Source organism: Pavona decussata, unplaced genomic scaffold (genome assembly GCF_977016875.1).
Source record: "Pavona decussata unplaced genomic scaffold, jaPavDecu1.1 SCAFFOLD_476, whole genome shotgun sequence".
NCBI lineage: Eukaryota > Metazoa > Cnidaria > Anthozoa > Scleractinia > Agariciidae > Pavona > Pavona decussata.
The window spans coordinates 398,618-426,422 of record NW_028145812.1 but is presented as its reverse complement, the minus strand read 5'-3'; the positions used below and the strand labels follow the sequence as shown (position 1 = coordinate 426,422).

The following is a 27,805-nucleotide window of genomic DNA, read 5'->3' as shown; positions in this document are numbered from 1 at the left end:
AAAAAAAAAAAAAAAGAAAATCATCCGCATAAAAATAAACTAAACTGTAGGATTTGCTGAAAATAGAACAGTCTCAGTTCTTTTCTAGTCACTACCACAGTAGCCGAGATTACACAAAGGTGTGCCACTGAGGTAATACACGTAGAAAGAACCGCAGTTCCTCACTTGGATGGTAGTTCCCCACAGGCAGCAATTAGTATTCCAGTGAAAACACACCCTCCTGCTCACTTGACCATCAGCAACATTAGGGTGCCCTCCTGTTAACCATCCTGTTGCAGCAGTGTTACACCTTCTAGTGGGAGGGCATGAGGAAGCCATTCGTTTCCCTGCTGCACCTTCAAACCGATACCACCCAGACAGTCCAGAGTCACAATTATACTGACGAGAGGTGTAAGTTATCTTTCTGTTACCATTGTTCAGACTGTAATAGTTTTGGCATTCTGAAGAGAAACAGTAATAAAAGTAACACAGTGATAATCATCAAAAATCAGATTAAAACAAGTTTCAATTCGCTCTCTTATCCCAGGTCATTATTACCAGTGGACAATGTTTCTAAGCATTAAAATAATCATAATTATTATAATCATAATTGAAAATAATTTTAGCAACACCATTCCAGCTCGTAATGCATTATGCTGCTGGGGAAAACAGAGGCGTAGCTACCATACACGCACATGCGCACGCACATACACTCGAAATCCTACAAACTGAAAATTAAGATAACATACAATAAATAACACAAAATAAGAAATTAATCTTGGCATCTAAAAAAAAAAAAGTTTCACTGCAGTTCGCTGAATTTAGCAAGACAGAGTAAGTTTTCAATCCTGGGTTTTCAAATAGTAATAAATTGTATCGTAGGCGATGACGTACTAGTCACGGCTAATTACTAACATATCCCGGAAGTTATGTCGCCGCTTTTTGGGTGACAGGTGCAAAAAGGTCATATTTGCTCTCTTCCATTTATTCATATTCATAAACACATGGAAGTTGGCACTGGTAAGATCCTCATTTGTTTTGCAAATGTGAAGGACAGGCGTTTGTCTCTTTGCCTGTAAAACACTGATGACAATTTTTTTTTATTTTTCAGTGCGCGAGCGGGCGGACGTCTGTAAATTATGGAATCTGACTGTTTCCGGTAGCGGGCGTACGTTTTCGATCCTGTACACGAATCCGAGCGGATTTTCACCCAAATTGCTGCTATAAATATAGGCAAACATTTGCTGAAAACGGCACCTACTGACGAATAGTCTTCTCAACTTAAATATTGAACACAAATGCCACAGGAAGGGATGGCATCCCGTTTTCCTCTCTTACATGCCCGAGTGTTAAAATTAAGTCGCAGTATTGACAACAATTTTGTGTTCAAGTGGCGTGATGAGTTGCCATGGTAGTGGAAGAAGTCCGAACAGAAATTGTGGAGAAATAAAAAAGCGGGTGAATGGGGGGATAATATCCTTACAATTTAACCTAACCAACGTCCGGTCTATCAACTCCTCACGTTCCAGTATATCCATAGGTTTGTTTAAACGTTGGCCCACTCTTAAGCATTTCTCACTTAAGAGACGCTAGCACGGGCGCAAGCACAAGCATAACAGCTTTATGTCAAGTGAAAACGAACGCAACGCAAGCACAGGTACAAGCACAAGAAAATAAACGTTCCTTGTTTTGGTGCTTGCGCTTGCGCTTATGGTTACGTCGAGGCCGTTTTCAAGGTAAAACGAGTTTTCTTATGCTTGCGCTTGTGCTTGCGTCGCTAGTGAAAACCAGGATTTAGAAAAAAAAGAACTTACGCGACTTTGTCTTTAAATTGAATTTGGCATAGGACATCCAATTTCAACAGGTAATGTCATCGTCAGTTAAGAGGACATCTAAGACATTAAACTTACCGAGAGCAATCCTTACGTGCACATGCATTTGTGGGCTGCGTACGATCGATAATGATGACAATAAATATAATAAGAACAAATTTGCTCTGATTTCCTCTCATTTTATTAAAACAAGGAAATCTCTGATGATCCGCTGTTTTCAAAATTCAAACCAGTGGCGATGCAATGTAATCCAAATATTAATAAATAAGTGGATACGATGTTTTCAAATTACAGTCGAACCTGTATATAACGGCCACCCTCGGGACTTGAGTAACTGGCCGCTTAATACAGGATCACTAAAAATACTCACTGGGCGTGGTCTAATGTCAATTTTAATGGCGTATCATACAAAAACACTTCATGCAAGGAAACAATAGAACAATCAACACTCTTTCAAGTAATCAATACTTTAAAAAAAGTTCAGTGCCAACTTGTAACTTAACGGTATAATATACGTAACATTGTGTAAAAGTGCTATACAATAAATTGTCCTCTACTCTCCTACGGTATACAGTGCTCTATTTCTATGAATTACAGCTCACAACAAAATTTCTCATTCCCTCATTACGTAGTTGTTACGCTCAATGTTCAATATCACATGGCTGAAGAACAAGTTAAAGAAGAATTTCTTGCTAAAGAGTGAAGCATATTCAAAACAAACTTTTTTTAGCGTTCGTAATATGTTACTGTACTTCAGCACATTGCGGACATCTGAAAAGCGTTAACTATATTAAACGGCCGAGTATCAGCTTACAGTAGCTTTGTACTTGTTATCTCTTTATAGTGATGCTGGATCGCACTTTAAACACAATAAAATACCGCAAAAAATAACATATGGCTTAGTTTCCATTCAAGAGTGGCCGCTTAATACAGGTAAAAATAACAAAGAAAGACAAACATAGGACTGCTACAGGGTGGCCGCGGCCGCTTAATAGAGGTGGCCGCCTAATACAGGTATCAAATACAGCGTTTGTATAAACAAACAATTGGGACTTTGAAAACTGGCCGCTAAATAGAGGGTGGCCGCTTAATACAGGGCCGTTATATACAGGTTCGACTGTACTGCGACAAAATGATAACAAAAACAAAAACAAAAAAAGCTTTGATCGAACAAAAAAAAAGAAGCTTAAGCAGGAGTCATAATTTTGACAATGATTTTTTTAAATAGATTTGCACTTTCAATAGCTAGGTAAGACTATCCATGGAATTGAAATGCATTTAATCGTATTCAGCCTGGATGGTCGGGGGGTTGGGGCGCCCTCTCTGACTTTAACATTCATAACATTTTTGATATCAAAGGAAACCGCCACTGATGGAGTAAATTAACGTTAAACTGTTGAAAATACAATCTTATTTCAAATTTCGTTGGAAAACATGGAAAGAATAGTTCTGTGTCGGACAAAACAGAATATGATTATCGCCTATTTTTCATTTTAAATTTCCCGCGCGCCGCCATCTTGGATTTCATGATGTAATACGGTTTCTCAATTGTTTCAAACAAAGGAACTTCTGTTTTCTTACAATAACAACAACCGTATGACGTCATGAAATGCAAAATGGCGGCGCCCGGGAAATTTAAAATCGAAAGAAGGCGATAATCATATCTAATTTTAGTACACTTGAATGTCACTTCTACTTTTTAAACTAAAACTTAGAACTTAGACACTCTCTCCGACAATTTACCGTCAATTTGTTGTCGTAGTGGAGGTTCCCTTTAAAGCAAACATCAACCAACGTTTTGACGTTTCCCTAAACTTATCTGATTATCAGGGAACAAATTTCGTATGACTTTTATATGTTCACGTGACATGATTTCTCTATGGCAACAAGATTTTGAGAACCATATTTATCGATTTTTTTTTTCTCTTGTCAAAAAATAGTGTTTCTTTGTTACTTTTTAATTTGATACGATTATCATAGTGTTTGATGAACCAGTTTTGGAAGGTAGTCGTGAATAATCACGGACCTAATTCCCACGTCGCATGACATCACCTCATGCTGCGGACGCCAAAGGAAACAGTTGGATGTACTTATATCCTACAGGTTATATTGCAGCAAGTTAAATAGAGTTAAGCAATGTACACGTATGACGCACACTGGTTACAATATTGATAAGAATATGGGCCTAGTAACTCGGGCACATAAGCGCTCTCTCTCTTCACATCTGTAGAACTTCAAAAATATTATTGTAAACACTGAACGTAAACAAAGCAGAAAAGTAATTAGACTTTTAGTGACAAACAACAACAACAACAACTAATACTTCTGGGGTACTATCGCTATATTTCATGTTCTTTTCGCAGAATAGCATCCGTTAGTGTCAATTATGTAGACCTTTGTTGAAAATTAGAGGATGTATCAAAAATACAATTAGCAAATTGATGTAAGTACTTGAATTTTGTTAGAAAAGGGCTCTCACCCGTTTTTGTAGGAAATAATGTAAATGGAACACAGCAAAGTGTTTGTATTCACTGCAAATTTAGATTATTACAAACCATCTTTTTGTTTCTCTAAATTCCAGTCAAATAGGACGGCGGAAATACAACGCGCTGGTCTTGCAGGGAAAACAGACATCCCTCCAGCATCAATCTTCAATCAACACATTTGTTTTTCTTCAGAAGGATACCCGTTGACATTATTTTTTCTTTGCATTAAAAATCAGAACCCAAAAGTCCAAAAGTGGCGGGAATTGGAAGTATAAAAGAGTCCAAGAAGGGAATTCAGAACGCAAGAACACAGAGGAGATTGCCGAACTTGGCTAAATTCTTAAAATGCCAACCTAGAACAGAAGGGCATCGAGATATAACCTACCAAATAAAAATGATTGATGCATGGCCTAATCCGATTACACTATAAAAACCGAAGAAATATACTGCACGAAGAGTATGCATCCAATCCCTAGAGATTCAAATGAAAATGGTATGGGGGCCAATAGTTGGTGTATCAAGTATTTTGACGTAGCTCGGAGCACTCCACAGATATGATGTATACAAATTAGTAAAATCAAACACCCCTTGTTCTAAGAAAAACTAAAGAATGTGACGGAGATGGGCAATAAATTTTTGTCAGATAAATTTTCGATGGCTGACATCTATGCACCGACATCGTAATGTGATCTTGTGTTATACCACTGACGGATTTTATATCACTAAAAACTGCCTGGTTTGGCAAATCTTATCTTTCGATAACAAGAGCTTTTATCTTGCCCATTCACCTCCAAATAGTGTGCTGGCCGTTTCTTTTTAAAGGCTTACGCAATTTGAATATTGCATATATTAACCCCTACAATTTGAGAGGGAAGTAGAACGAGTAAAATGAATTCTTGATGGCTTTATGTGACTAACAAAGTTTGCAAAATTTCTCTATCCTTTTTTCTTGATTAATTTGTGCCATTTGGTATGGCGGAGATAAGGCGGGCAGTGGGTTCTTTTTCGTTCAGAGAAACACAAACGGAGGATGAAAGTAAACGTGCCAGACTAAAAAGACCTTGCAATGCATATCAAAGAATTAAAAATCATTGACCATTCACTTTTCCTAAAAACGTCTGAACGAAAAAGCATTTAAGCAAGTGGATGGCAGGTTTACTTGTACGGAACGGGAATAAATCAAGAAAAAGACCAGAGAAGAATAACTTTCCTTCTTATGCGCCCTACCAAGTGGATTGCTTTGCTGCGTTCCTGTACCTTTTAATGGGAGATTTCAATTAAATACAGCAGAAGGTTTAACGAGAGGGTGGTGCTGGTACGATGCATGAACGACGCAAGGTCAAAGTCGGGCTAAAATGTTACCCAGGTTGCCTTACGTCTGACCGAAACATAAAAATGCGAAGAACAGGTGTGTATTTTGTCTTTTAAATACCCTATATATAGCTCCCCTTCTCAAAGACACACACACACACACACACACACACACACACACACACCCAAAAATTGCACACTTCCGAAGTAAATTGAATATGATTTTTATTTAACTTGAATGTTTATATTCGTGGCATTATTGCAAAGTTGATTTGAATGTTTCGTTACAGAAACAATTCCTTTTATTTTACAATTTCAAACTTTCACACAGTAGTTTCAACTTGTGTGGGCCTTATGATTAAGAGTTGAGTGTTGAGCCCTTGCTTTGGGAATATTTTAAATTTATGTTTTGTACATTGCCTGCACTTCTTTCATTCTTCAAAGAATTTTGATTCCTAAGCAACTAATTAAATTTGCGAAACTATTATTCTGCCATTCAGTTCAACCATAATTTGCTTGTTCATGTAGTTTGTCGATATTTACACTGGCGATAAAGCTTACCTTCTTACTGTTTTTTCTTTATCATTGTGAATATTATGTTTATAATTATTATTTTAACCTGTATAATCCTTTCTCTGTTAATTGTCTACATAAACGAGAGCTTTGAATCAGCACGTTGTGATTACGTTTATCAGTAACACAGTCATAGAACATCTACACGTTTTAGGCGCAATTTTTATATTTAAAAATTAACAACTATTCACCGAAGTGGAGGTGCCTAGTGGTAGATATTTACCACTGGCCACCGACACTGAGGTGAATAGTTGTTGTACTATATACTTATACAGTGCGATAATATAGCAGGAAAAGAGTGATATTTTGAATCATTTATTCCTGTCAACGATAACAACTTTCGCAAGAGTAATCTGCACTGGTAACCCAAAGTTTTGCCACCAGTTTCATCGACAAATTCGGGCTTAAAAGGATCAAGCTTTACCTGCAAAAACTACCAAACCGAATTTCGCCGCCTTCTTCATGTTAGCGGTAACAGCTTCTTTGCATATTTGTAAATTTTCTCTGTTTTTTTAATTAATTAATTAATTTTTTTACGGTTGCAATCAAGGAAGCCATTTTTCTCGTAATTTACGTAAGCTTCGCGAGTTTCTTGGACGGGAATAGCGCTTGCTATAGCGAGTTTCAGTAGCCAATCAGAACGCGTCAACAGAGCGATCTACTGCTTTTGAATATATCGAGATACTGTATCTTTATTAATACAGTAGTAACCCAATGCATAATGAAAACGAGCAAAGGGACCTTTCCTTTCCACGTTGTTCTTGCAGTTTGTGTGTGTGTACGTGTTTGTTTGCAGATTTCTTTTTTTGGATGGGTTATATCAACTTTTAAAACTTCAAAGGTAACAACCACTTATTTCAGACGAATGTAACTCACCTGACGCAGAATGCCTGCAGTTTTTCCCACTTCCTACAAAAGGATGGTTACACGAACAGCTGTAAGATCCCAATGTGTTTGTACATGAGCCACTGCTGACACAGTCGTGGACGCCGCTGATACACTCGTCGATATCTGTGGAGAAGACCCATAATACTTCGTGCTTCTTACTTTAGCCGTAGTTCTAGTTTTAGTCATCTAAATTTTAATGAAGCATGCGAATTATAGTACATGCAGCAAATACACAAATAAAGTGGTTAATAAATTATAATTTAATAAATCCTATTTGGCTAGTGAAAATTGCTCCTAGGTCAGTTTATAACAAGCACCTAAATGGAATCTCGAGTTAAGGGTGTACAGGCCTGCTTACAACCTTTTTTCCTTCAACTTTTCGTTTAATTAGGGAGGGCCGTAGGGACGGTTGGGTTATGGAAATGTGAACAATACTACTTCTCTAGTATAGTAGACTAGAAATAGCTTACCAGTGCACGATTTTCCATCGCCCGAATATCCAGAATTACATGCACAGGTGTACGATACAACGGTGTTACTGCACACAGCGTTGGCATCACAGCCGTGAGAGATGGTCGAACACTCGTTTATATCTAGAAAAAATGTAATGAGAGAAAGTATCCATTATTATAATTATTTCATGTGGAATTTATTGTAAGCTGCACCCCTGTGAAGCGACTCTAAAATCACTCTGTTAGTTTTGCACTATTGCATGATTGTTTATTCTGTCGCTATTGTTGCTTTTGTTGTCGTTGACGCTGTTTCTGTTGCTGTTGATGTTCGGGCAATGAAACACCTATTTAATGTATGGTGAGTTTTTGGAGGGCCCTGTAAACTTCAAAGTTATTTGGCCCGGAAAACAATTGCCACTAAACACAATGTTATGCAGCATATTGAATTCTGCTCTTTGAATAATATACACCAAGCAATTAAATAAATTAAAATAAAATAAATGAATAAATAAATACATGATATGTAATTTAAGGGTACTTTAAATTGCTTTAATTTAAGTTCAAATTTCTTACACTATTTTTACACCCATAAACGTAGGTTTAGTTGTAAAATGTAATTATGTACCCAGGGGCCCTTTTCTCGAAAGTTCCAGTAACTTCCTGGCCCGTTAACTTATCGGGGCCGTTATCGGGAAACTTTACCGGGCCCGATAATGCGTTACTCGAAAGCACCCGTAACCTTTCCCGGTAATATCCGCGCCCGGTAAAATAGGGGACCATTGCCAGGCTCTTGCGCGCGCTTCACACTCGTTCGCAAGGGAAGGAGAACGAACTTAACACCACCCGTAATCCATTCGATTTATTCGAGAAAAGCACGGTTATGGATGAGACAGGATTGTCTTCATGCTTTTTGAAGGACAATACAATACGTTCTAAGTTTAACTTTTTAGTTTTATCAAAGGGGAGCGACCAAGAGAGATCACTAATTTGCATCATGCATGGTATCGGCAATTAGTTTCAGGAAACTCCCAGATGCGAAATAGAACCTGAAAAGGATTATGGATGTTATCATCATCAATTCTTGTTGTAAGCATCAAACTAATAGTCAGGATCAGTATATAATTCCTTCAAAGTTGTAGAAGAGATGAAGGTAAGCAAGCTATGGCGACCGCCGGGGAAACAGTGTCTGTGTGGTGTCCTATTTCAACGCCTATTTCAACAGTTCGTACTGATACAAATTTACTTTTAGCGGCCTTAGTAAGTATAGAGAATATTGGGAATAAGGCAGGATCTTATACAAGTTTTAAAATTGAATAGCTATAGTTCAACTGGGTTCAGTTGTTCAAAGGCCGGATAACTTTATCCTGTGGATAAGTCGCTATACGTCAGTTCCAATCTGTGCAAAGATTTCAGTATTTCCTCTTATACAAGCGAATATGCACACTCTAACCACAGTTAAGTTTGGGAGTGTACAAAAACCTTGGAAAAGGTTTTAAGTGAAGTATATTTTAGACCCTGAATACTGCCTTATCCAGCGGATAAAGTTATCCGGCCTTTAAACAACTGGGGCCCGGCGTGATTTGATCGTATTCTCCGGCAGACATCCAGTGGACATCAAGCACTACTTTTACCGATCCAAAATCGGCTTTTGTATCATACAAGAAGGATTGATTAATTGAAATGCGACTGAAACTATTTTGCGAAAAGTGGAACGATTTTTAAGTTCTTTATTCTCGTTTATCTATCGTTTGTAAGCTCTTTTTTTTTTTCTTTATCCCTCTAGCTGAAGCAGCAAACGCTGCATTTGTGTATTTGGAGGACGACCATAAATCGACTCTCATTGCTATCGCTCTGTTTATATTTAACAATTATTCATCGAAGTGGAGGTGAATAGTGGTGGATATTTTAAAAGTATATGCCACACAAGCTGGATAACTAGTGGGCCAAAATTCCTTTATTTTTGACAGTATACCGACAAATGGTGGGAAATTTTAAAATCCCGCGCGCCGTGCGGTAAGCGATTTCTTGTTATAGAGAATTCCGTCTCGCGGCTTTCTTGCGAACAATTTAAACTTTTTGAGACACTTGTTTAGTTGCTAAAGAGTCATTTCTTTAATTGTTGTGTAAAATTGGTCTTGATTTTGAAACCATGCTCCAAAACATTAGATGTTTTATTGTCTACATTGTAATTATAGTGCTCGGCAGTTTTCGTAAACAAGGCATTGTAGTTTCATTTTTCGCCTTAGAATATGAGGTTGGAAAGATTAAATAACTAACCATTTAATGCCGTCAAACTAAACTTTGTTGCCATTTATGTATTTTTTGTAACAGCTGTCTCATTTATCTAAATACATTCCTCTTTAGTGACCGTGGCGAAACGGGAACCATCTTGTTTCTCTTCGATTGCTCGGAGGTGAATAGTATTTGGCTAATCATCTCTGAGCTAGCCAATCAGCGCGCGCGAAAAGTACTATTCACTTGTGAGGTATATACTAACAATGATTATGTTTACATTTATCTCAAGGTAGCATGTCAGATTTCTAACTTCCTCTTTCTTATGAAAATTCTGCACATTACAGGAAAGAAAACAATATCGCTTGCTGTAAGATTAGTTTTGCAAGACAGGAACCCATTTTACGCTAAAAGGAAGCCATTTCGAAGTAATAATGTGTTGCGAGTGAGCCGCGTTTACATGACAAAATATTTATTTTTTCCTCCACCTTTTGTTGATAATTTATAAAAATAAAATAGTAATAATTTCAAATTTACACAACGCCCATATGCAAACACCCTTAGCGCTCTATGAACATCTTAAACAACACTTACAACAGCAACAACAACAACAACAACAACAATAATGCTACGCCTGTATTCACGTTTGCTTCCGAAGCTAGCGGGCCGCTTCTCGCTATAATTCTCCTCAATTCGTCTCCAAGTTCATTCACGAGCCACTCGATTCTCGCACGTGAAAGCCTGAATCTTTCTATGACTCCACAGTCAGCCATGTCGGCCAGGATTGGTCGTCTTTGACATGACCGAGGTCTTCTAACTAAACAAAAAAGTCCGCCTACGGCCACCGTTTTGTTTAGTATCGCAACATTTGCGATTTCCCGGTAACTTTACGGGAGGTCATGACCTCCCGTAAATTACCAGGTAAGTTACCAGGAAAATTATCGGGATCGTAAAAAAACGGGAGCTTCGAGAAACACCCGTAAAATTATCGGGGACTTCACAGCCCACTTACAAGGACCCAAAAGGTTACCGGGTCTTTCGAAAAACGGGCCCCAGATGAGAAAAGCGCAAATTAAAGTAGCTTACCAGTACAAATCTTTCCATCGCCTGAATATCCAGATTTACAAGCACATGTGTACGATCCGTCGGTGTTACTGCAGGAAGCATTAACACCGCAGCTGTGAGAGTTGGTGGCACATTCATCTATATCTGCGAAAGTGTAATGAGAGCAAACGTTGCATATGGAAACTGCCGTAAGCTGCATCAGACAAGTTCTTTTATTTCTATATTGCAAACTTTCCAAAAAACCTTGGGTTATTTTATTTTCTTGCGTCTTTTTTATTTCTCGTCTGCTGTTCTCGTGATGCAACAGACTATAAAACACCCACTCGATTGGATTGGTGACATAAAAAAAAAAAACCTGAGAATTTCTAGTGGCCCTTGCTACTTTCAGACAATATGAGTTGGTAAAATGTTAGTCTATGATTACAATATTACAGTAATGTGCTCTTTAATATGACTGACATAACTTCCGCACTTCGACTGCACATATATTTTGTTCGTATCATCATCCTCTTAATCATTATCATAACTTCGTTATCATTATTTTCAGTCTCGTCCTCGTTATTTTACCGTCGAAGTTCTCACCCCCACAGTCAAAACATTATCACCATTCCACTTAATAATAATAATAATAATAATAATAATAATAATAATAGTAATAATAATAATAATAATAATAATAATAATAATAATCGAATATTTATCCAGGATAACCCTTCAGTATAGAATACTGTTATCAACGGGTTCCTGATGACTAAGAATTAAAAACTTACAAATAAGAATAATTAAGAAGTGATATGTAAAAGCAAAACATGCACTAATTTCGAACTACAGTAAAAATTTACAGGTAAAAATCGTCCAAGGCTTTCCTGAATAAAAATCTAGAATTAATGCTTCTCAGACTTAAAGGAAAAGAATTAAATGTCGAGGTACCTAAAAAATAAAAACTACGGCGTGCAAAATCTAGTTTGACCTTGGGCAGTTTTGCTGCTTTCCCATTGTTTCTATTATTTAAAGCGTTATGATTCACTCGTTGAAAATAATTCTTAAAAGGAGAGCATACAGTTCCATTAAGGCAGTCAAATACCAGACAGCATGCTTTCTTTTGTAAAAAGTTGTCACTTGTTAAAAACCGAAGATCACAGTTCTGCGGACTGCATTTCGGGGAAATGATTTCGAGACTTCGTTTCGCAAAGGAGAAACGAACGAGAATACGAACGACAATTACATTTTACAATTTTTTTTGCGCAATCTGCCAATTTATTACCATTGCAAATCTTGCCATTTCCTGTATAGCCGGATTTACAACCACAGGTGTACGAGCCCTCGGTGTTTTGACAAGCAGCATTGGAGTCACAATCAAAGGAGTTTGTGGTACATTCGTCTAGGTCTGGAAAGATACAACGATAGACAACAACGTTAACCCTATGCAGACGGGTGGGTATGGAGGAGGGGGGGGGATGTGCAAGAGCCCACTTTTAGCCTTTTGACTTTCATTTTATGTTGTACAAAGGACACAATCTTCATGGCCTTTTTTGTTTTAGCAACTTACTAGGGAAACTATTGGAATGGTAGGCCAGAGTTCACAGAATAAGGGGGTTGCTTTATAAAGTAATTGTAGTCGGTAGGGGGTATAAATGAATGTTTGGTTTTGCCAACAGAGTTGATGAAGTAATTTGGTACTGACGTTCTACTGTTAACCCGAATCAAGGCATTTTAAAAATCGAGATCGGGTACCGATATATAATGTCACTATACTTTCGGAGTTGTCAACTTCGTGGTAAATCTGCTTGGATTTTGCTGCTTGACGCTGGCAACAAACTAATGGATTTCACTTGAAACGGCGAAACAGCTCAGTTTAAATTCTTGTGACACCATTGTAAAAAAGTGCAAGTGGGACCTCAACCAATACAGTAAGGCTCCCTTGTGGTGGCTTCTGGGATGTAGATTTCATTATGATGATAATTACAACATGTCTATGAGTTTACACGGGTAACCTTCCGATTACTGATTTGTTATTTGTTATTTCTGATTTTGTATTTTGTTATATATCAATGTAAATTATTATAAGTACTTAGGACATTTGTTTTTTGCTCAGGGCAATTCTAGTGTCACTGTCCCACAAGTAACAAGACTTAACTATGGTAAGATAACAAAGGTAGTATTATTTTCACAAAACCGCCCTATTGGCGTGAGGTATACTGAAAAGACGGTACTTACTGTAGAGGGACGCTAAAAATAATAAAAAACCTTGTCTCAAGCCTCTAGCAATATCAACAAGATATTTTACGTCAAAGTGTTATATGAAGTGGACATATTTACTGCAATTTACCTGTAAAACAAGTAAAGTTGTTGCAATTGTCACATGACACATCGTTCCAAGTGTAACCATGTTTGGCACCCAAAGTATGCACACAGTCTTCATTTCTCCAGTTGTTTGGTTGTCTCGGCGCCCAGGACCTAAAGCTGCTCACTTCTTTATTGGTCCAAACAAACGATCCATCAACACTTCTATCATTGAGACCAATCCAACTTCGTTCGCCGTTATTGCGATGCTGGATGTAGACATTTTCCTCTTGATTGTGAACCGTCACTAGATCTGAGTGCATAATTGAACAGTTTGATTCAGCGGTCAGCCATGAGGAGCATGCGCGGCTTGTGAAGTAGCAGTAACCACCAAAGTAACTCCAGCCTGGTCGACATATGTCTGTATTAACAGAGGGCATAAAAAAAAATATTCAGTGGTAGTTTCTCCTTACAAAATTTTTCTGTTTCCAGGCAACTAATTCTGTTATGATTCAGCCGTGTTAGTTATTAGGGACCTTAAGCAACGACGACGGCAACGTCAACAACAACACTGCAAAACAATAGGTTTAATGAGCAAAAACAATCGCTGTGCACGTGCGTTTTACATTTTGGTACATTTCTTTGCCGTCCTCTGCAAAACAACAACGTGAAATGACCAAATTTAAGGTTTTGTGGAGAACGTCAACGGACGACAGAGAATTTTTCATTTTCTTTCTTAACTTGTACGCCACTCCTACCAATTTGGTTCCTGGATAAATGGTCATTTTTGTAAAAGTTGAGCGAGTTGAAATAATCGCGAAGTAGCACAAATGAAATAAAGTTATATTTTCAGGTGACGTTTTCGTTGCAGTTGCCGTCGTCGTTGCTTAAGTTCCCTATTAATTACCTTGGCTAGCCATAAATAATTTGAAATAAGGTGATTTTAAAGTTTTAGACAAACAACCAAACTTGTCCTCCTCGGTTAATGCATACCTTATGTCGTACTCTGCAAGGGAGTGGTTGTATTATGGGTTATGGCACTGCTGAGATGCGGGTCCGGGGAGTGCGAATGCAGGGACTATAACGTCATCCGGAGTGCTGGCAAAAATGTGCGTCATCTTGAATGGTGCTCAAAACTCAACTTTATATAGAACAAAAACCTCTGCAAATTAGAAATCCTGCACATTCAACGTGCAGAATGTCATCTACTTAAATACTTTGCTACTTCTTGATAGGTTTCCAGCAGACATTAAAAACACAGATGGCATTGTTGGTTAAAAGTTGTTGTCTCAGCCTCTATTACAATATATATCGTGATTATGGAAACAAATAGTTACCTAATTTAACCAAAATAGTTCTAATAAAGAAACATCTACAGAAAGCCTTAAAAAAATCAGAGAACACCCTAAGAGAAGTCCCCCCCCCCCCCCCCCCCACTCCATACTGTCCTGAATCAAGAGTAATAAAATCTACATATTTTTATTGGTTAGCCCAATTTGGTTGTAAATCTAATCTTTAGGTTTTACTTCTTTATTAATTTGTATATTTGTACATTGCTCATTTCCATTGATTTATTCAGTGAACAATTATTCGTCTTCTTTCGTGAAATGATTGATTACTTGTACGTAAAACAAACAAAACAAAACAAAACAAAACAAAACAAAACAAAAAAAATGGATTTTGTACTCTTACCTGACAGGACAGTGTATGATATGGAGAGCGGGTCATACTTTGACACATACAATTCCTTCACACATACACGAGCTCCTGTGGTGTTGATATACTGTAAAATAAGACAAACTCATATGAAATGCTCTATGCTTTTTTGTTTGTTCCCTAGACTTCGCCTTCTTTATGACAACCTAGTACATGCGTAATTTGTGCGACTAAAACTTAGAGATTTATGATCGTTCGCAATTGAGCGAGTTACAGAAAATTATCTAAAATATAATTGGTGACACGGATGCAGTTTTAACAAACGAAAAAACAAATAACGTTATTTAGAGAGGTAGTCCAGACCTTTTTGAATGGTATATTATTTAGATAGTTGACTCGCAAATTCCTATACTTTTTTTCAGCACAGAGTTACTTTTGTATTTCAAAAAGTGTCTCATTGAATTTATGACCTCCATCGAATCTTTATCCACCATGCCACGTGAGCATTCTTAGACTGTTAACAAAATGATAATTAAATTTTATAGCAATAGCCCTTCTACTTGATTGTCCATTGGTGTCCGGAAGCGGCAACATAGACCGCTGCAAAGATTGAAATGTTGATTATCATCAAAGCCTAGAAAACTCATGTTACATTGTAAAATGTATTCATGAATCATAAACCTCCATGGTAAATTCTCTCCATTTTTAAATGGATTTCTAACAGCTAGTAATATCTCTAACAGGTAAGGTGAACATATCTAGTATAGATTGAAGCGGCTGACCTACCTCAACCCAAGCTGTTATGGAATTGTGCATAGGATCTTGATTTCCACCACTTGAGGAATGGTTTGATGAAACGAAAACGCTCGGAGCATTTTGATATACTTTAGTGAAGTGTATGTCCTATGAAAAAGTCGTAGTGGTTAGAAAAGGATTACATTCACTCTCAAACTAATCAGTATAATTCACTTTGAAGTTGGCGATCCTGCGGATGTCAAGGATATATACGTCCAAAAAGAAAACATACTCTTTTCTCTACAGAAAAACGTTGCAGTTGAAAGTAAAAACGAAGTGTACTGACCTTGCAGAAGGCATTATTGAAATCAGCAGGAGGAGGCTGAGAGTTTGCAAAATAAACTGAACTGTGTTCCGAGAAAAGAGGCTTGTGAAGAGAGGAAAACGCCAACCAGCTCTAGAGAAAGTAAGTGAACAAAAATCTTATAAAAAAATTGGGTAACACTATTATATGTCACTGGGCGTGTGACTTTACTATATACAATAGCAGATAGACTTAAGAGAAGTAGACCATAGCTGATTAGGTTTTCTAAATGGTTTTTGTACAAATGGGAGATTTCAAGAAAGCTTAATATGTTTACGCCACATCACGTAGATATAGTATTTTCCATTCAAAATGATGGATGAAAAGTTTTGAAACACCCACATAGAGTTATTAACCGATAACTCAGTTTTTTTACATGTATTTGATGCGCTTCACCTTATTCAAGTGTAAATAATGTGTTCTTAAAAGGGATTTTTCAGGTAATCTTATGAAAACTCAATAAAGAAGACATTTCACTGAAACCAATTTCTTCCTTAACCTCTGTGCAGTCGCTAAGGATGCCGTATGTGGCACACACGAATTGGGTTAAATCAAAACAACTGGGCAAAACAACAGACATTTGTATGCACTTACAACGTAAATATCTTCATGAGAGCCTGCGTAATTTTGCAGCTCCCTCAGACATATTTTCAGTGACGATTGGGAGAGGTCCTCCAACCAAACACTGGCAGCATCCCTTTTTAGCCCAGCATGGTGGTGTGCCGCGGTAACAAAAACTGAAGGTTTCTTTGAAAACTTACCCTGTAGATTAAAGTAAATAAAAAAAAGTTAGAATAATAATTATGCGGCTTAGTCATACCGATGCTACCTTAACGCAAAAGACCTTTATAGTTTTTAGTGCATCGTATCAATAGAACTCACACCAGTGGTCTAAATACTCGGGCCAGGCTAATTAATGTCGCATGCGAAAGTCTCAGTTTTGAAAGTATAATTTAAGAAATCTATCGTGTGACTCTGGCATTAAACTATCTAGACTGGCTTGGAGGTGGGGATTCTACTCACGGCAAATTTGATGTCAAATAATTTTTTAATAGTGTTTGAGCAAACGCCCTTGCTCTTGTGGAATTAATCAGAAATTTATCTGGAAAACATCTGACGTGGTAGGTAAGTGTTTATTCACTTTGATAATACCTTGCCAACCAAGTCAGACGTTTTTGTTGTTGTTGTTTTTGTTTTGTTTGTTTTTGTAAAAATAAACATTTCAGTTTTAAGATGAAGTAAAATTCTTTTTTCTTACGTACCGTATTTGTTTTTGGATTTTTAGCTCATAATGGTGTTCCTGTGTTAGTTTTGACTACCTTTCTATTTCAATTTCGGCGCTTTTCGGAAGTTTTGGTTAATACATTCAGAAATCCAAGATGGCGCATCCAAGATGGCTGCCACTGGAAATTATGACAAAATTAACACGTTATATGACGTCGTCAATTAACGTTGTGGACCTTAAATGAAACATCTTATGACGAACTATCTACCTTCCAAGTGTCACTGTCGTAGCTCTAATAAGGAGGGCGCGGAATCCGCCCAGACCCTCCCTCTGCCCACTGAAAACAAAGAAAGCCAGGTCTAGATATGGCTAAATGAGCACTTCTGAGATTAGGAAAAAACTTAAAAACAGCAACCCCCACCCCATAGTAAGGAAAAACAAACTAAAGGAAACGAAACAAACAAATCACTTACCGAGGGAAAATTCACAGTCTCACAAGTTGTCCCAGTCCACCACTGTGACATGCGCACCTCTCCACTGACACCACCAAATGGAGCTCCCTGATAACCCATCCAGTCAACGGACACGTTAGCACTAGATTTGCGTTCGTTGAAACCGGCTGCCATCACACAGGCAGTAAATTGATGGTAATTTACGTGTTCAACCCAAGAAACTGTGGCATCATGCACAAAGGACTTGTCACTGGTGTCAATGTGATTGACAGTAATCTGCACATCAATGGGTTTGTCAGGATAGAAAACGTAAGGTTGGAAACGAATTACTTCACAATGGGAGTACCCCAGAGATGGAATGTGTGGCATGTGACGACGACCGCGTTGAAATGGAAATCCTGATATAATAATACAAAACTTAAATCAGCACAAGTGACTGGAAAAATGTTATTATAGTAAAAGAAAATATATCAGACCAAATGACGGGAAATAAAAAAATGAAATATGAGACAGATAAGGGTGTAATTGCGCGTTGCCATGTAAACACAAGTGGGGCTTTTGGAATGTTTCATTGGAGGACAAAATGCCTTTTATACTTTAAATTAAAAGAAAAAAAAGGAATTTTCTAAGATTTACAGGTTTTGTCAAACGCATGCTTCGTAGGCGTGTCCACAATGAGCTCTTCAGATCTCGACTTTACGCCCGTTTTTTTTCGCCATCACGCCCTTCTTTCCGTCTAAATTCCGATCAAGCCAAATCGTTAAATTTGGTTTCTGAATTTATAGAGAATAGACCATTTTACAGTTGTGTGCTTAGTCACTTTTTTTTTTACAGACCTCACTGCTTTCATATATAGATCAAGATGTTCTTTTGCATACTACAGTCGAACCTGTATTAAGCGGCACCGTATTAAGCGGTCACCCTCTACTAAGCGGTCAGTTGTCAAAGTCCCGAAAATTACTTCCCTTATTTACTGTAATCCTGACCTGTATTAAATGGTCACCTCTATTAAGCGGTCGCGGTCACCCAAAACTAAATCCCAACGAGCTCATTTCTATTGTCTTGACCTGTTTTAAACGGTCACTTTGTAAAAGGAAACAACTTAAATATGGCAACAAATAGCGTGCCAGGCAATCGAGTTTCTAATGAGCTGCACAATCGTGGAGTTAATGTTTTACTAGTCCGTTTCAATACCATGCTCTCCTTTGTCATACCATTTTATCGCCGAACTTCCTTAACCAAGTAAGTGATGTATTCTGTACAACCTGTATTAAGCGGTCACTTAGCCATTCCCCGAGGGTGACCGCTTAATGCAGGTTCGACTGTAGTTTGCATTTACATATGAAAAACAGTGAGGTTTGTATCAAAACAAGGTCACCCCCAGCCTCGCCAATCCAAGGCCACGTCACTAAACACAACTGTAAAATGGCCTATTGCAATATAGATGAATGACAGCTAGGGCAATCCTCCTTTTACCAAATGAATTATGAAATGCGTGGTCAATACATAACGTCATGTCAAATTGTAACCCCGTATTCTCCTATTATCCCTCCCGATACCCGTATCTCGACCCCTTAACAAACATAGAATCCCACACCCACTCCGGTTTAATGATAATGCATCCCTACTCTACTCGCACATGGAATAACGGTCCCAAAATAAGCCAGATCCCGCATCCCGCCAAACCTCCGTTCAGATCACCTTCGACTATAAAGTAAAATGACGTTGAATTCTTAAGTTTGTGGGAGTTTGAAATTTTAAGTTTGAATTTTTTTTTGGACTTAATTCAAGACAGCCTTTAGCTTAGAACTCCAGAGTTGTGAATGTCTCATAGTATAACATCTTTCCTCTCAAACATGAAACACGTTTTCGTAATATTAGTTCCCCGGTCGGCATCTTTTACAAGAGTGTAATGCTGCAGACATTGTTACAATTGCCTATTCTTGGTTTGCATAATGTGCACGCCAGAAGTCTTCAGAGACGTATCTAGAATTCAACCTATATCTAAGTAATCATACCTTCACAGCTGCCAGGATGTTGCACTGTAAAATTCAGTTGCAGCAAACACATTTCCTGTTCAAACAGGCACTTGTTGTCATAAGTCGTACCATTTGAGGAACAGATTGGTTCTTGAAACGAGGGACAGTTCTCAACACTGACACAGCGAGCATCGGAAGGCCCAAAAGCCTTACAAAGACAGTGGTAATCGCACGTGACGTCTAAACATGGATCCAAGTCTAGAAAAATGTGCAAAGGAAGGAATGTTACGAGAAAGTAGAACATCCGGTTGGAGGCAAGAGGAGAGCGTGTGGATTTGAAATTGGGTTCAGGGAGGATGAATATAAAAATTTCCATGTATTTGGCTTGGTATTATGGCAGTTATCAAAACCGGAAACGCTCAAAGGAAAAATACATTCTTCTCAATCCCCTTTGAGTCAACATGGAGACGTGTACAAGCGTCTTTGTATTAGCGTCATATCTGCTATGAATGTACGTGGAATGGTAGACAAAGGGGATTGGGAAAAATATTTCAATATATATATAATTTCCAGTGTATCATGATCTGACCTAGAAGCCATGCTATCCACTGTCAATCACATAGTACTTTCCCACCAGTTTCTCCAGAAGACAACTGACCTATTTCGGTACACGGGCTCAACACTGTAAGTGTGGGTTGGAGAACTGGTAGTCTTTCATTCGTGCATACATATTTCTACAGTCCGCAAAAAAAGAATACGTCAACGAGAATTCGTCCAAAGACTGTGTCCTTAATTTTAGGTAAAGAAAAGTCCAGAGAAACAATTGTCAGCAAGGACAATAAACATAAATTGTTGCTTGGTCTTCATTTACAACTGATTTTACGTACCTCCAATAACCACGTAATCTACTTGGATGGCGTCTTTATTGTTGACATCATTGTTATAATGTTTCACACAAATTTCTGTTTCCATTTTGGATGTGTGCTAAAATTGAACAGAATTGTTTCATTTTAAGGGTCAGATTGAGATAGCAGTGATGTAAATTGTAATTAAGTCTTTTTTATATAATATTTAAGCAGAAACCACTTCATTTTATGACCTATCGCAAACAAATAACTGGCGTTTAACAAAATTTAAATATCCCTGGTATTTTATTTTTCCGTAGCAATCATAACTTAAGGCTATATAGGCCGATGGGGAAGGTATCTTACCCACGCTGACTTTGAACGTTTATCTCTGTCCATTGCGGACTTCAAAGCATACATTTTGTATTTTGTATTTTGTACATGTTATTTTTTTTTTGTATATGTCAAAGGATACGTTTTGTATATGTTTTCCAAGTCTCTTAGTTATGTGGCCGATCGAGATGGCGCTAAAAGACTTCCGTCTTGGCAGACTATATCAGTGCTAGAGTTGCATCTTTTTTGCCAATTTAAAGTTCGCATTATTATATCTTGGTTGAATTTCTTTGTTTTTTGAAACCATTTTGATTGATTTTTAAATCTGCCGACCAAAAACTACTTACTGAGAGATCCAAGAAAGACCTTGTTCCAAAATTAGTTTTAAAATAAGGCAAAATTTCATCCCGTCTTAGGCTTTAGGTGTCGAAAATTTGTGGACGAGTTATATTTTTCGAACATACTTCAAACCCAGACCCTAGACTGCTTGAGTAAGTTAAGTATCCAGTAGGGGTGGATTTCTTCTCACAGTGCCACAAAATCCAGCATAAAACAACAAAAACATCCAGTGGACCTCTCCAGTGTTGTGATAAAATTTGAAGCAAGTGGATATTAGATATATGGACTTGTTTGTATTCTCAGGAGATAATGTAAAATCGTGCTTACTTACTTTCTCTAAAGCAATTGCTTATTGGATCAACGATAAACATAGCAAAGCTAAAGAAAGTACCTCAACCCAGCTGACAATTGCGTCACATCCAGATACAGCAGACAGACGCGAGTTGTTATAACTGCGTTTAGGCGTCACCACTACCACAGGAGGAACAAAGAATGGGTCTGTAAAGTTGATTTTCTATCAGAGAAAATAAATAAATAAATAAATAAATAAATAAATAAGTAAATAAATAAATATGCATAAACGTATAGGACTATGATGAAAGTTAGTAATTTTGCTTATTTACTTTCCTTACCTGACAGAAAGCATAGTTATCTCTGTGTGATGGTGAGGTAATGTTTGCAAACAACAGACTGTTCGTCAGGGTAAAATTGTCCAGATTAAGGTTAGTAAATGCCAACCAGTTCTGCAAGAAAGCAAAATAAATTAATGCTCAAGCCAACCTTTTCTTTAATCGAATATAACCCTCTTATTTCAGTTTTTAAGATCTTTTGGGTATTTGACCAGACTGTCTGACAGGCTACTACACCAGTTTAAACATGCTACATTGGAGTTTCTTTTCACCTCTGCTGTTGTTTGTACTTTCTTATTCTCCTTTTACCTTTCTCCTCTTAGCCCACGCCTTTTTTTATCTAGATTAATGCATTAAGTCTCAAACTGTCTCTTAATTTACGTTTTCAAATTGGGACAATGAACTGATATAGCCTGGGATTTAAGCCAATAATCTTAAGTGCCGCCTTTCAGGATTCACTATCTCATTTGGATTTTTTAGGTTTTCCAACACATCATCAATACATCCAAGAATTGACCTAACAATAAATGAAACCATGGGCTATAGGAAACATGGGTTTCGACTAAGTAAAGATTACATTTTATCTCAAATAAAGTTGAATTACTCACAATGAAGTAGTCTATTGTCTTTACTGGTCTTTTCTCCTTATTTATTTCTTTTAGAATAGCCCTAACAACGCGCCATTATGATTCAGAACTATATCGCAAGCATTCGTTAAGTCTTGGTAACCGAGCGTCCTAATCAAATCTAAGGGGCAGGCGCTAAGCGCGCGAGTTTTAACTCATAAGGGTTAACACTCGCGCGCTTAGCGCCCGCGCCTGGGATTGGAGTACGACGCGCGGTTACCAAGACTTGACGAACGCTTGCAGGATATTTCTGAATCAAACGCAGGGTTATCAGGGCTATTCTACTTGACATAAATGGCGAGCAACGATTAGAAAAAACAGAAGACTGATTCATTGTGAGTATTTCAACTTTACTTGAGATAAACTGTAATATTTATTTAGTCGAGACCCTGTTTTCTATAGCCCCTGATAAAACTAACAAAATGTAAAAAGAGAAAAGTACGATAAACGCAGTGTTTTATAATCAAAGGACAAAGACATTTTAGAGGAGGAAGCACCATCGTTGTCAAAATCGTTTACGATTTATTTCTAAGAGAATCATTTCACAATAAAGGTCTCAAAACCAAGGTCTCCTTAGATTAATTTTAGGAAAAGTCAGAGAGTGTGCTTATTGCTACGTTCACTCCAATAGGCACGAATGTTCAGAGACAAGTTCGGGCACTTTCTATTCCAGTCCAACTCACCCTTTAAAAGGGCGAGTTTATTTCTTTATAAGACAAAGAATTACGCTACAGAAGAAAAAAGCAATACCTTGAAAAACAGTAATAATAAAAAGTAACTACTCACAATTTTTATATTTTGGTGTAGGCCATCAAAAAGCTTCGTTTCACGGGCACAAAGAGTGAAACTGTCCACACTGGGATGTTGAATCCACAGAGCCATGGCATCCTGGGGTCTTTTGGCTAACTTGTGAGAAGGGGTTACCAGAACACTTGGTGGAGTCATAAAACGCTAAAAAATCAAATATAAAACAAGACGAAATTGATAATAATCGAACAGTACTTGTTATCACCATTTAATATATAAGTTCAACCTCCTCACTCACTCACTCACTCACTCACTCACTCACTCACTCACTCACTCACTCACTCACTCAATAACATTAGAAATGAGCAGCATTCTCTCGTTTCAACGCACGATGATTTTTAAAAACATAAATGATGAAGATAAGATACTGTATTAACTTACCCTAGAAAATGAAACCACTTCAAATATAGTAGGTAAATACACATATTTAATGTTTCAGAAGAGAAAAGACATCCTAAATTCAAAATATAATTAAATTTAATAATGTTATACCAAAATGAGAACAATGTAGCCAAACATATCTTTGAGAGAAAGACAAACATAGTAGGGATAGAAGGACTTGATCTGGTCGTTATATCCCACGAATTCGCATTAGTAAAAAAGCTTACAAAGTTCTATCTTCAACTTAAACTTTCAAGTTTATTTGGTGTTTGCATAAATTTACATGGACACTTTCTGGGCGCCGCAGGTAGCAAAGCTAATCTAGACGGGCCAGGATGACAAAACTGAGAAAGAATGCCTTTTACTGCTAAGTAAGAAGGCAGACTGAGCTATGATATCAAACATACAAGAATAAGGAAAGGTTTTTGGGAGGACAAATAACAACAATAATAAAACGGTCGTTCTCTAATTCCGATACGACCAAAATTACAATTAGGAATAAACTTTGTGATGCCCTTGTCAAACTTATACTATTATATGAACGCGAAATTGGTGAGCCTGAATTATTATCATATAAGACTTATTTTGACAAAAGCACTGTTGAACAAGTCCATATTAAGTTATGAAAAGAAACAATAAATACACCCTGGTACAAATAAAACATAAAACATAGCCTGTAGTGTAGAACTTGGACGGAGCCTCTCAACTATAGACATAAAGGCTTTAATTTTTAGTTACTGGCAAAGCCTACTACATAAAACAAACAATCATCTCTTTAATGAAGCTTTTTGTTACGCAAGATTTTTTGATGAATTAAATAGTGATAGTTAATACGAATGCCCTCCACAAGCAATATAGTAAATCGACAACATATGAAGAATGGTCGTTCCTCCCTTATAAAGGAACTAAGAAAAAAAGCTATTTTCAAAATTAGCCGAAGATCCGCAGTAACAGTTCTGAAAACTCTAGAGAAAAAGCTACTCACAAACACGTTAAAATGACAACCAACTAGAGGACTCTCTCAAGACCATCAGAAACCCAGCACATAGAATTAGTATTACGAATTCGAAATTGCAACTAGTGCTTCATTCATTGAGTATACAAACTGGGAAATAAGAAAAAAAAGGGGCATTAATCTCGGTAGAAGAAAGAACCTGCTTAATATGCAAAAGAAATTTCATTGAGGACAAACGGCTTTCTTGTTGTATTTCCAAGAGTATGATAAAATTAGACATGAACTCCATTCTCTCATTTCCAAAAATAATCATGTTATCGCCAACTTAAGTAATAAAGACAAAATTAGTTGTCCACTTACTCTAGACAAGGAAAATACTACTAAAACAGTAGGTAAATATACTAATTTAATGTTCCAGAAGAGAGAAAAGTTCCTCGAATCAGCATGTAAATAATGAATTGTTTCACTCTTTTCATATCAATTATTCTTTGTTGTAATCTCCTTGTATTAGTTAATTCGTTATTGTAGTTAACATCGAAATGTTTATTGTAACTAGACCAATATCTCCCTTTAGAGATTAAGGCGCATAAAAGATACCCTATCACTATCACTATCGCTCACTCACTCACTCACGCACTCACTCACTTACTCACTCACTCACTCACTCACTCACTCACTCACTCACTCACTCACTCACTCACTCACTCACTCACTCACTCACTCACTCACTCACTCATTCCCTCACTCATTCACTGACTCACGCATTCACACATCCTCCCACTCAGCAACTCACTCACTCACAGACTCACTTAAACCCTCAATCACACACTCACTCAATCACACACTCACACTTTTACCCACTCACCTCCCACCCACCCACCCACCCACCCACTCACCAACTGACTCGCGCACACACGCAGAAACGCGTGCATTATTCACTCACTTACTCACTAATCGAATAAACCACCCACGCACCCACTCACCCCCTCACTCACTCATGCACCCACCTAACCACTTACTCGCTAACTCACTCCCTCACTGACTCACTCACTTACTCACTCCTCACTCACTCACTCACTCACTCACTCACTCACTCACTCACTCACTCACCCACTCACTCAGTCACTCATTCACTCACTCAAAATCCTAACGTATCATTGATTTTGTGCCAGCATTGTCTGAAAAGTAGATTAGTAGCTCATGAACTTTTGGACCTCTGTCTGGGTGCTTATGGCTTAGAAAAGTGAGAAAAACAAAAACTATGATTTAGAACTTCTTACGTGAACCTCGATAAACCAACTGCAATGGTTAATTAAGTTTATAACGAGCGTAAGCTTTTTTTTTTAATTTCCAAAGCATCAGTTACACAAAATATCGATAATTGAGAGGACAAATCAATTTTGACAAAAAAGGTATCGACTGCTTACTTTGAAATTGACGTCCTGTAATCGAGAAATTATTTTGGCAAATAAGGTTGAAAATACTGTCCGTCTAACTTTTCGCAAGGAAAGTAAATTGTCTAAATTAACAGACGGTTTCTTTTTCCAAAGCTGGCTTAAGTTGATACCAGAAACGAAAGGCCGTTACTTTTAAGATCCTATTTTAAACCTAGAACTCTGATTACAAATGAATCCGGCGGGAAGAAGTTTTTCTACTTCTTTTTTGCAAATCGAAATTCCATGAAACAAATACTAATAGAAATACCAATTATGCTAACCTGTGGGAAGTCGATCCTTTTGCATTGTGTCCCAGTAGTCCAAGGATCCAAGCCAGCAGTTCCTATTTGAGCCCCAGAAGGAACGGATTGGACAGCGATCCAATTCACCTCCGCTGTTCCATTAGAACCTTCACCGTATTCAGAAACACAAGTGGTGAATTGATTTTGATCTTCTGATTCAACCCAAATAGCTGCACCGTTACCACGAGTTGGGCTTCTTTGCACTGAATGACCAAATGAGGCAAACACTTTCACTTTCTTTCCACCATTGAAAGGTTGAGTAAACGATATTTTCTTGCAAGCGAACAGTCCTGGACTGGATGTTGTTACGTTGTCTTTTCCGGCCTTAAAACTGGCGGCTATGAAAGGAGACAATAGACAAAGGCTGACTAAGACTGAAGACTTTTTTGTCGTCAGTAAACTAATCCACAAAAGTATTTTGGTTGATTGTATAGTCCATCCATGAGCACCCAACCAATAATTGCTGTTCAAATTAATTCTAGACGTCAAGAAAGCTATGCAGGTGACTATTAATTGTAAAGCGTGCAATATATGCTTTCAAAAAAGGTTTAAAGACCTGAAATTATCTTTGAAAATACTATTTTATCTGGTAAATTCCACAGCGATCTACTTCCGCCCCACCCTCAAATCTTTGTTACTCTTTTAGCTTTAATTAAGAGACGAAATTACGAAAAATACCAGGAAAATGTTGAAATTAAAGCAAATTGACTTTTCAAGTTACCTTCATTGCCTCGGGTTAGCAGCACAACTGTAAATAACACAAAGCACAGGTGCAGGGGGAGATGGCGCTCGTCAGACATCTTGCCTCAGCTGAAGGAAAACCTTCGTGCGGCAATGTTAAATGCAACACGTTTTCGTGATCATCATCTTTATTTGGCCTCATTTAAAGTGTTTTTCTAATAGAAATCCTTTATGTATCGGTTAAGATGTATCCCTCACACGTCAGATTTAAAAGGCTCCTTTCAGTTTAATATTTTTTTTAATGCCTCTTTAACCCCCAGACATTCACGGGGGATGAGGTATCTCCCCACCTTCCCCTCCAACATCGAAATTATTTGTTTATTCTTATTTTTATTTTTCATTATTTAATTTTATTATTTGAAGGAAATTATTAACTGCACTTAGCTTACCGAAATTCCAGCATTTAATCATTTTAGAACGATCATCCTTTGGCCAAAAATTATTGATTTGCAATTTATTTACATAATAGTTAAGTTATTATTTTCAGTGGAAATAAATAAACCGTAAAGGAAACTATAATTCAATAAAAGAAAACAAGGGAATTAGATAAATCATTTTTGGGGAGAATGACTTTCGGCTAGAGGAATTATGTAGATGGAAAATAAAGGTGTATTTTTAAGCCTACACTGCCCAGCAGTCAATAACTGCTAAGCATAACTTAAAATTGAACAAACATCTGGACATCTACTCTGGGCGTTCATATCCAATGAAAGCCATCGTGTGAAATTTGTAATGATTCATGTTAGATGTGACGGAGCGATTTTTTTTTTTTGTAATATTGCAACCGTATATGTAGAAGACTTATCGATACGTAACAATTCATTTTTGTCCATTGAAAGACTTTCTATTGTTCCGGCATTTTTAACATTGAGAATCAGAGTTCTTCATTTTTTCATACA

General features: G+C 37.4%; 1 protein-coding gene across 3 annotated transcripts; it reads right to left on the bottom strand.

Annotated features, from left to right (window-relative positions):
- On the bottom strand, positions 1-27,594 carry LOC146450237 (uncharacterized). Of its 3 annotated transcripts, XM_085100592.1 has the most exons (18): positions 26,887-27,594; positions 26,145-26,503; positions 23,071-23,235; positions 21,662-21,772; positions 21,421-21,543; positions 20,400-20,496; positions 19,552-19,770; positions 17,555-17,931; positions 16,451-16,618; positions 15,839-15,949; positions 15,544-15,660; positions 14,794-14,884; positions 13,148-13,522; positions 12,083-12,205; positions 10,840-10,962; positions 7,540-7,662; positions 7,058-7,192; positions 1-440 (listed from the first exon to the last, which is right to left on the bottom strand). In XM_085100592.1, the coding sequence occupies exons 1-18, from the start codon at positions 26,963-26,965 to the stop codon at positions 85-87; spliced, it is 3,252 nt and encodes a 1,083-aa protein (XP_084956718.1). In that variant the 5' UTR covers positions 26,966-27,594; the 3' UTR covers positions 1-84. The 3 variants fall into 3 exon arrangements, with proteins under 3 accessions (XP_084956718.1, XP_084956719.1, XP_084956720.1); XM_085100593.1 differs by lacking the exon at positions 10,840-10,962; XM_085100594.1 differs by lacking the exons at positions 20,400-20,496; positions 21,421-21,543; positions 21,662-21,772; ... (1 more) ...; positions 26,145-26,503; positions 26,887-27,594 and adding an exon at positions 20,171-20,240.
- Between the last annotated feature and the right edge of the window lie 211 nt (positions 27,595-27,805).